Here is a 10,647-nt window from a genome sequence, read left to right as displayed (position 1 = left end):
ATCAAATTGATTTGAGCAAAACCAGGGGAGACAACAGCTCAGTTTATATCAAGAATTATAACAGGAGTTCACGTTGATGGATACAATTTACATGGAATAAATTGGACTGCGCGGGTTAATGTATTATAATTCATCCATCATTTAACTATAGCATTTGTCCTTACCATAGGTCAGGGATGAGCTAGGACAGGCTTATCCCAAGTTATTTTTGGGCAAGAGGCAGGTATATCACAGGTCGCCAATCAATTCCAGTGATTGCTATTTTCCATCCATCCATTTTATGCTTATCCGGGGTAAGGTTGTGGGCGCAGCAGCCTAAGGAGGGAAGCCCAGACTTCCCTCTCCCCAACCACTTCATCCAGCTCTTCCAGGGGGATCCCAAGACATAGTCTCTCCAGCGTGTCCTGGGTCATCCCCAGGGCCTCTTCCCATAGGACGTGCCCGGAACACCTTACGAGGGAGGCGTACAGGAGGCATGCTAACAAGATGGCCGAGCCACCTCATCTAACTCCTCTTGATGCGGAGGAGCAGCGGCTCTACTCTGAGCCCCTGCTGGATGACCAAACATCTCACCCTATCTCTAAGGGCCTTTTGGCTCAGCTCACTTCTTCACCACGACAGACTAATGCAGCATCACTGCAGACCCTGCACCGATCCACCTGTCAATCTCCTGTGCCTTTCTTCCCTCCCATGTGAACAAGACCCCGAGATACTTGAACTCCTCCACTTTGGGTCAGGATCTCATTCCTGACCCGAAGAGGGGACTCCACCCTTTTCCAACTGAGTACCATGGTGTCAGATTTGGAGGCTCTGATTCTCATCCCGACGGCATCACACTCGGCTGCGAACTGCACCAGTGAGAGTTGAAGATCGCGCCTTGATGAAGCCAGCAGAACGACATCATCTGCAAAAAACATGTAATACTGAGGTCACCAAATTGGATCTTCTCAACGCTTTGGCTGCGACTAGAATTTTTGTTCATAAAAATCATGAACATTATTTTTCTAATATTATTTTCCATCATTTTTTAAAAATTCCACCAAGTCACTGACAAACTGCAGAACAAGAGACACAAACACACACACACACACACATTTTGTTGACTTGTACCGTATATGTACTGGATGTTTTCCATGAAATTGGCAAAAAAATTTAATTTTTCAAATAATCAAAATAATTTTTAACAAGGTTGCAAATAAAATTGCTATCAGTTCTTTTGTGTTGTTTTTTATATGCTTAGTCAAGCAGCATGGTGCAGAGTGGTTAGCACGTCCGCTGGGATATCGGCTCCGGCTCACCCACAACCCCAATGAGGACAAGCAGTATAGAATTATAGAATGGATTTACAAATTTAGTACATTTGACACAGTATGGATGGATGGATGGATGGATGGATGGATGGATGGATAGATAGATAGATAGATAGATAGATAGATAGATAGATAGATAGATAGATAGATAGATAGATAGATAGATCGATAGATCACAGTCACGGGGATTGCTGTGACCTGTGACCCTCCTTGACCCACATACAGCCATACAGATTGAGCTGCTGCTGCCGCCTAGTGGCTACACTTGTTCAAGTCAAACTTTTTTTTTTTTCTTGAACTCAAAATCTATTACTCTTTTAAATTGTGTCATTTTAAAGTAATTTTGGCATCATTCATCATGTCTAAATACACCTCAGACAAAACGTTTTCTAACTTTTTCTACTTTGAGACAACTTTTGTTTTGAGGAAATCAGTTGGAAAAACATCAGGTAGGCCTACTGATAATGATGATCTGTTCGCCCTTTACCACTGATTACTGGACATTACCTTCACTTTGTGATGGACAAAACAATGCTGAGGACAGCAGGATTTTACACGTTATAGGAAGGCAAGGGGATCGTAAAATTTGTTTTCTATGTTTGTCTATACGTGGCCTGTGATTGGCTGGCGACCAGTCCAGAGTGTACACTGCCTCTCACCCGAAGTCAGCTGGGATGGGCTCCAGCACACCCACAAACCAAATAAGGATAAGCAAGCAGTATATAAAATGGATGGATGGATAATTACAAATATATCTTTGTTCATCGATCTATGTCAGCAATGTATAGTGACAGGCACAACAATTAAATGTTATTTAGCTAGATGGCAGAAGGTACCATAAACCTGTGTATTCTCCACTTGTTGCCATTCATACCGCAGAAGTCATGGCTTCTTGCGAGTATGTCAGCTTTGCTTTCAATTAAACAGGCCCAGATTTTAAACTAAGTCAATTTGTGATTGTCTCAAGTGAGACGAGATCCTATTATTCAATATTCATACTTTTTGTGAAATTTGTTCGGTGGTGTGCCGTGAGATTTTTCTCATGTAAAATAGGTTCCTTGGCTCAACAAAGGTTGGGACTCACCGGCCTACATTCAGTACATGAGCTTTGCTGTGTCTCGTCTCCTTAGCCACATTCTTGGCGAGTGCACTTGAAGACAGAGTCTCACTGGCAGAATTCCAAGGGGTGGCTTCATTTTCAGGAATTTGTAAGACTGGATAAAGTGTATAATCTGAGACCACTACATTCACTGCATGTTAAAAGACCTGGAGACTGTAAAAACTAAAATACTTGGCAAAAGAAAAGGATCATTTTGGTAACATGATTACCCATATATACAGTGCATTATTTCATTCAACATTAATAAATGATACTCATTGATAATTGTATTTAGTTTTGCAGATTTCAACACAATTACTTGTGCACAAAATGCCACAACAGAAAAACTGCAGTAGTAACGTTTTGTTCTCACGTTGACTGAATGGCGTAAACGTGAGCTCGCCATTAATATTCAAAAGCTGTGTAACTAAAGAGGCCCCTGCAAATATGAGAGGTAGGTGGATATTAAGCCACGGCTGCATGAGGACCCCACTCAGCTTCGGCTAATGTGCCTGAAGTGCATGATGGGTAATGGCGTGACGTGAAGAGGCCAAACTGATCTGTTATGCCCATCGTAGTGCCATTGTGCCCCATATAATGTTGCACAAGGGAAAGGGTTAGACATGATTATACATGTATAATGAAAATAGCAACCTCATTTGAGATTGATGGTCGGGGGGGGGGGGGAATTTGCCAGTTGTCAACAAAACAACAACAAAAAAACATAATATACTCCGCTTTTTCTGTCAAGATGGCAAAAAAATATATATATCTGTCTACTTTTTGGTACCAAAATATACACACCTGTAGAGAGTTGTGGTTTTGATGGCAATCTGTATAATTTAGAGTGACAACCGCATAGTACCACTACACAATATTTCTGTAAGAAGTCACACTATTAACACCTGGTACGTTTTGGTTTGTAAACCATGCAGTGTTCATTATTTTTGCACACCGAGGGGAGGCATTTAAACAGCTGAAGCCTGGAACAAATGGGCAGTGTGTCTGAACTTTGTAACCAGTGGAAATCTAAGCTATACATTGGAACTGTTGGATCCTATCAAGGTGGTTCTACCACCTAAAAAAATACTTAGCTCTCCAAGTATCACCAACATTCCAATACAGTAACATCCATCCATTTATTTTCTGAGCCGCTTCTCCTCACCAGGGTCGCGGGCGTGCTGGAGCCCATCCCAGCGGTCATCGGGCAGGAGGCAGGGTTCACCCTGAACTGGTTGCCAGCCAATCGCAGGGCACATACAAACAAACAACCAACCATTCGCACTCACATTCACACCTACGGGCAATTTAGAGTCGCCAATTAATGCGTGTTTTTGGGATGTGGGAGGAAACCGGAGTGCCCGGAGAAAGCCCACGCAGGCACGGGGAGAACATGCAAACTCCACACAGGCGGGGCCGGGGATTGAACCCGGGTCCTCAGAACTGTGAGGCTGACGCTCTAACCGGTCGTCCACCGTGCCGCATACAGTACCATAGTTAGCCTAAATACAACTGAACAGTACCTAGAAAATGTACTGTACTGGATTTTTTTTATTTTTTTTTTTAAATGACAGCAAAATATGCAGATTTCAGGGGACCTTCATTTTCAAATACAATATCAGCTCTTTCTCAAACCTTTTTGAGTGGAGTCCTTGGTTGGTCTAACGTCCCACAGATCTGGACAGGTCTTGCAATACTAATAGGATAATTTTTTTTTTTTTTATAAATTTTTGAAAAAAGATATACCTGCAGTCATGTATGCAGATTTCAAATACATATTTTGAAGGTGGCTTTCGCCGCTAGTTGGAGGTTTGAACAAAATTAGGGGCGGCTGCCTTGACCGCAGTAAATTAGCCTTCAAGAAAAACAAAGAAGGCAAACTGCGATCGCAACAGAAGCCCCAACCAAAAACGGTGCGCCAGTGAAAGCTCGCTTTATCGTAGCTGAAGAAAGTTCAAAGTCTTTTTCAGAGGGTGCATGATGAAAGTGTGCGCGGAGGTGTGCGCCGACCACATAGAGACTTTTAAAAATGTCAGTTTGTCAAGAAACACCATCGCAGACCGAGGCAAGAAGCCAGCAACAGTGAAACGTCACAGCTATCCATTTTTAATAGAGGCGTCAAATCGGACCTGAGCTGCCATGCAAAACGGGATTAACTACGGAGGGTGCACCTGCAATGTGTGGAGGGAAAACGGGTTTGGTTGGATAAGTGAGAGAGAAAATTTTTAAAACTCTCACACACCTCTGATAAATTATCACCAAGAAGCTTTGCTCATCTATGCAAATGCATATGTAACATTTGAAACTTCAATAAGTAATAAATGCATACAGTTATTTAACAATATGTTATAGAGTAGTTACATTTCTTATACATTATATTTGGTTACATTTATACTGTTTTACATTTACATCTGGCCCTTTTGAAGGCAGCCATTATGCTGATGTGTCCCTCGGTGAAACAAATGGTTCAATTAATCAATGGTGCACAAAGTCCGTAGCCCATGAATAAGGTGTTTCTCTTCTTGACTGCATCTTTGACCTTCGCTTCGCTTGCAAATTATTCACCAGAGTGACGCATCTCAGCTTTAGAGACAATCTCTGAGCCGAGTGACCGCCGTTCCCCGCTTGTGCCTTTGACCCGCAGCGTCAGCGCGCCACAGCCAGACATAAACCCGGCCTCTCAGCTTTCTGTCCCCTTCGCTGTGAACACACAGTCCGGCGCAGCCATCTCCAGGGAACAAACAAAATGAGCGCCACCGCCTCAGCTGATCAGCCCATTTTCTCCAAGGGAGAGGACTGCAAAATTTCGTGGCACGACGCCAACGCCGGCTACAATGAAGCGGACACGCATCTGGAGATTATGGGCAAGCCCGTGATGGAGCGCTGGGAGACGCCGTACATGCACTCCCTGGCAACGGTGGCTGCCTCCAAAGGTAAAGTGCATTCTTTGTTAATGCTTCCATTATCGGAAAGGCCATTGTTTGCCCAACGTTTGTTATTAATACATTTGAACTTTAACCTGTTACTGTTTTAAGTGTTTTTGCACTGATTATTTCATGTCATACCTATCATATAGTCTTTATGGCATTTTTATTTGTTTAACTGTATTCATTTTCTCCTGTAGTTCATATAGTTTTATTTTGTTCTTTGACTGTTTTAATGTCAGGCACCTTGTAACTGTTTCGAAGTGTGCTCCGTAAAGTTATTATTATTTACAAATGCATGCAATTTGTTCCTTTTTGGAGCACACGTGTGTGTGTGAGCATGTGAGTGTGTGTGCGTGTGTGTGTGTGTGTGTGTGAGAGAGAGAGAGCGTAGTCAAGCAGCTGTCATGGAAATAGGCCAAGATGTCTGCAGGGGGGCAGTTTGCTCAACTTATATTTGCTTTGTGTGAAAATAGACTCACACACACTGAGTGTATGACAACGAGTGTCAGTGCTGCAACTTTCTCAGCATTGGTTGGTTTTAAAGCATGTGGGTTCATTTGCTTCACTTGCATTCATAGTCTGATCATTTATGTTTCAGGTAAGAGGAGACTATCTGTGGGTATTTTTGTTGATTTTCTTAGAGCGTTCAAATTAAATCATTCAAAAACTACAATAGGAAATAGAAAATGCATTAAAAGAACATGGTTACAAAATGCTTCATTCACATAATACATATACTTACGTTTAACACAGTATTTGAATGTATTATTTGAGGTCTTATCACCTAAACGAATGTGCCATTATTTTGTAAAGTTCACATTTAAAATGCTAACGGAACTCCTACTAATGGTTTAAGTAATTGAAGGCCAGCAAATCCCAAGGAACCCAGCAACGACAAATCTCAAGCCTCTATTCCCATCTATTTATATTCTTGAAACCCTATAAGCTTTCCTGCCACATCCAACCAACTGGTGTTCCTCGAATGGAAAAACAGAAAACTTTTTTTCACTGCAACACCTATCAACCCTTTATTTGATTAATTATGGCCATTTTAGATGTCAGAATAAAGCTATTAAACCTCCTCTCTGCTTTCAGTGGTTAACATTGTGTCTGACTGTGTTTTCCGCTGTCGTTTTGTGATCTAGGCGGTCGAGTTCTGGAGATTGGTTTTGGCATGGCCATTGCTGCCACCAAAGTGGAGTCTTTCCCCATTGGGGAGCATTGGATCGTCGAGTGCAACGATGGCGTCTTTGCCCGACTGGAGAACTGGGCCAAGTCTCAACCACACAAGGTTCGTAGACCTCCGCTAGTAGGATTTTTGGAGTTTGGTTTATTCGGCTTACTGCTCTTGTGCTGACACTTAAAGATATTGCTGAGTAACCTTTTGTCACTGTAGGTTGTCCCCCTAAAGGGCTTCTGGGAGGAGGTTGTACCCACCCTGCCAGATAACCACTTTGACGGTATTAAATCACAACAGATACAAAGGAATTGTGCTAACATTGACCTAACTGCAGTTGTCTGAAGTAAAGCAGCCCAGATGGCTGCAGACGTCTAACTCGCACTTTGTCTCTCTTCCAGGTATCCTGTATGACACATACCCTCTGTCTGAGGACACATGGCACACTCACCAGTTTGACTTTATCAAGGTTGGTACACAATTTAGGGTTGAAATCCCAGCATAGCTGGTTGGTGTTTGGTCCTAAATGTAAAAATTGATTGGCAAATGACATCATATGTTGCTACAATTTGAAGGTCTGATTTGTCTGCACGTGTCTGTAGGGTCATGCTCACCGAATGCTTAAGCCCGGCGGGGTCCTTACCTACTGCAACCTGACGTCCTGGGGCGAGCTGCTCAAGGGAAAATACAACAATATTGAGACCATGTTTCAGGTCAGTTGCTTTCATCAGCAAATGTTGTTGTTGCACTAAACCTGTACAAAACCCAATCACAATGTGTCTTCGTGAAGACCACCACAAGCTAGCTTCATAGTATCCACCACACAGTTAGGTTTGGTTGCTATAGTATGACAATTTTTCAGCAAGCCTTCATTGGGGTACAAGTTGCAGAAGTATGTTTCGGTTCACATGTGTAGGGTGGAGCTTGATTGGGCTGCACGATATTTTGTTTGAGCATCGTCATCGCGATATTCGCGTGCGCAATAGTTACGTCGCAGGGTCTGCTGTGATGTTGGTGTACTCTAATGTACAATGAATCAACTGTCATATTAAAAGTGACCAGCAGACGGACCTGTTTGGACATGCTCGGAAGATTGCATACTTGCTGGATGTCCTATTTTGCTCTTCAGAATGAAACTACTGTAGGCAAGCACCCGGCAGCTGTGTGAGTGCGCGACGTGCATTCAGGGACACTCCGTAAATGGGAGTGAACATGTTCTTTTGTAACACTGTACATAAATTGTAAAACTGTATTACTAGGGCAATTATTTATATCAGAATGCTTTAGTTAAAATACTGTATAATCACACTGTGATAATGTGGACTTGATTTTGTTTTGTAGTATAAGAATAGATCAATTATTTTGTTAATAATAACTGGCTGACTGCCAGAGCTGCGAGGAATGCAAAGTTATCAATGTCTTTTCGCCATCATTCCTGTCATATTGTGTTGTGTGTTTTTGTTTGCACATTAAGGACAAAATTCTCGTTTGTGTTTTAATTCCTCATTTTAAAAACACTATTCAAGCAAGACGTTTTTCCTCATGTTTTTGATATTGTAGGGTGAAAGCTGCAGCTGGCTACTAGTGTGGACTGAATGGTTGGCAACAATGGGGAAGTGAAATGCCAGTATTTTCAGGGTAATAGCGCCGCTTATCCTCACTAAGGTCGCAGGCGTGATGGAGCCTATCCCAGCTGACTCTGGGCGAGAGGCAGAGTACACCCTGAACTGGTTGCCAGCCAATTGCAGGCCACACATAAACAAACAACCATTTGCACTCACATTCAATTAACATTGTATATAATAAGCTCCGGGCAATTTAGTCTTCAATTAACCTATCACCGATATGTTTTTGGAATGAGGGAGGAAACTGGACAACACCCACCCAGGCACGGGGAGAAAATGCAATCTCCACATGGTGAGGCTGGATTTGAACACGGGTCCGCAGAACTGTGAGGCAGATGTGCTAACCAGTCGGCACTGTGCTGCCGCCGTGGGAAATTATCTAATTTAATTTGTCTGAAAATAATTATTTACCAATTACAAATATATATTTGTTTATCTGCATAGGTATGCAAAAGATGTGCAAGATGTATCGAAACGACGTATAGTACACAGGCAGAACAATTACATGTTCTGCCATTAGATGGCAGAATATTAATTCAATGAGGCAAATTTGCTAACCAGTCATCCACTGTGCCCTGTCAGCAACATATTGAAATGAAGGAAAAAAACTAAACAAAAAAAACAACTGGTCCAAAATTTTTTGGGGGGACCAGTGAACTGAACTTTGAACTAGTTTGCATAGATCCAACATTGATCCTGTATTATATGCAATATATAGCGCAGGTTCACAAATAAACTCCCAATGTATTTCTTTTACAATATCGTGCAGCCCTAGAGCTTGACATAGTGCTGTTCACTGATTGGTCAGCCGAGAACTGTAACTTTGATGTTACAAGAGTGGAATGGAAGGGGGGGACCTCTTCATTAGGACGGAGAGGAATTTTGTAGTATGTATCACTTATGTATACATAAGTGAAGACACGCTGAAAAGCACCTAAAGATTAACATGCCACGTGCATCTTGGACACACACACAGTGCGATTTATGTATCTTTATGGCAATAGCAAGACAAAGTTAATTTTTGATTAGGTTTTTAAAGGACTTGTCAGCTGAACTAAGACCCCTACCATTGAATCGACAGTTGACAACTAAGGGTAAATATTCACTCTCCGTGACTGTCAGGACAATCAATCAGTCGTTCTTGCAGTTGTCAAATATTAATATTGAGTTCTTCAGACTGAATATTTTAGCCACCTAGTTCTTGTTTTCTTGATCTCCATTATGGGTTTGTGTAGTTCAGAGCACATCATATCAGCCTTGCGTTTAGAGCAAAGCTCTGTAATATGCTGCAACAAGTTAAAGATTATCATCACACCTTACTGAGCCACTGTTAATGATTTCAGGAGAGCCAGGTACCTCATCTGCTTGAAGCCGGCTTCAGGAAGGAGAAGATAAGCACCACCACCATGGACATTGTACCACCCACTGAGTGCAAATACTATTGCTTCCATAAGATGATTACCCCCACCATTATCAAAGAGTAAAGTGCAAAACACTTTTTTTCTACTGTGTGCCTTCTCTGACCTTCTCCTCCCTTACTTGTTTGCCTCCTTTCAATAAAACCAAGTCCATACCAGCTATGCCTGTGGGTCATTGGTTTTCTCAATTTATAATAGCATGTCGAATGAGGATGACAGGAAACCTTTTACACTATACAGTTGCCCCTTTATTAGGCAAATTTAATGGGCACTTGACTGAATGTGCCCTAAGTGTTTAATGGCGAGATGTTAAGAAATGTTTCTTTTGTGTAGCCTACTGGGATGCTACAAAGTAACTTTTGTATAAATTTGTCAAAAGACAACAGTGCAGTTCAACTGAACATGTGAATATGATGAACCCATGTGAAATTTGTCATTAGATGGACAGAAGAAGTCAGGTGGAGAAACTATGGTAGGTGGCAGATCCCAGATGAGTGTGCAGGTGCCACATGACTTGCATGTTAGAAGTTAGGGTACAGACCCTTTCCAAAAAAATAGAATATCATGGAAAAGTTTATTTATTTCCATAATTCCATTCAAAAAGTTAAACTTTCTTAGATTCAGGGCCTACAGTTTACACAATTTCAAGTATTTGTTTGTACATAATTTGGGCTTCCAGCTCATAAAACCCACAAAATCAGGAATTCAAAAAATTTGAATACTGTGAAAAAAAAAAAAATCAGCCCAAATTTTGCAGGCCATAAATGTTTTAAACGGACTATCACACACTAATCATCTACTAAACTCAAAGCACCTGCACAGCTTTCCCCAGGTGTCATTAAATTGCTTCAGTTGGGTTCAATATGTGGAAGACTACAGACTTGACAATTGGCCAGAAGACCATCAATGATACCCTCCATAGGATGGGTAAACCACAACAGTTCGTAGCTAAGGAGGCTGGCTGTTCACAGAGTGCTATGACCAAGCATATCAATGGAAAGTCTAGTGGAAGGACAACATGTGGCAGGAGAAGATGCACCAGCAAAAGAGATGACCGTGGGCTTCAGCGGATTATCAGAGTGGAATGAGGC

At 41.9% G+C, this 10,647-nt stretch overlaps 1 protein-coding gene across 2 annotated transcripts; it reads left to right on the top strand.

The window, feature by feature from the left end:
• Window positions 1-5,040: 5,040 nt before the first annotated feature.
• Window positions 5,041-9,714, top strand: gamt (guanidinoacetate N-methyltransferase). Of its 2 annotated transcripts, XM_061779527.1 has the most exons (7): window positions 5,041-5,342; window positions 6,482-6,627; window positions 6,733-6,796; window positions 6,915-6,982; window positions 7,116-7,226; window positions 8,074-8,151; window positions 9,482-9,714. In XM_061779527.1, the coding sequence occupies exons 1-6, from the start codon at window positions 5,156-5,158 to the stop codon at window positions 8,131-8,133; spliced, it is 636 nt and encodes a 211-aa protein (XP_061635511.1). In that variant the 5' UTR covers window positions 5,041-5,155; the 3' UTR covers window positions 8,134-8,151; window positions 9,482-9,714. The 2 variants fall into 2 exon arrangements, with proteins under 2 accessions (XP_061635511.1, XP_061635510.1); XM_061779526.1 differs by lacking the exon at window positions 8,074-8,151 and having other exon boundaries at window positions 5,046-5,342.
• Window positions 9,715-10,647: the final 933 nt, after the last annotated feature.

This window comes from Phyllopteryx taeniolatus, chromosome 7 (genome assembly GCF_024500385.1).
Source record: "Phyllopteryx taeniolatus isolate TA_2022b chromosome 7, UOR_Ptae_1.2, whole genome shotgun sequence".
Lineage (NCBI taxonomy): Eukaryota > Metazoa > Chordata > Actinopteri > Syngnathiformes > Syngnathidae > Phyllopteryx > Phyllopteryx taeniolatus.
Note: the sequence above shows the minus strand (reverse complement) of the source record. Positions and strands in the feature narration are given on the sequence as shown.

Excerpts from the sequence above, each read along its gene's own strand:
- gamt (XM_061779526.1), top strand. The coding sequence starts at position 5,156 with ATGAGCGCCACCGCCTCAGCTGATCAGCCCATTTTCTCCAAGGGAGAG. Across the intron at positions 6,983-7,115 it reads ACCAGTTTGACTTTATCAAG|GGTCATGCTCACCGAATGCT; the intron begins GTTGGTACACAA and ends ACGTGTCTGTAG. Across the intron at positions 7,227-9,481 it reads ATATTGAGACCATGTTTCAG|GAGAGCCAGGTACCTCATCT; the intron begins GTCAGTTGCTTT and ends TAATGATTTCAG.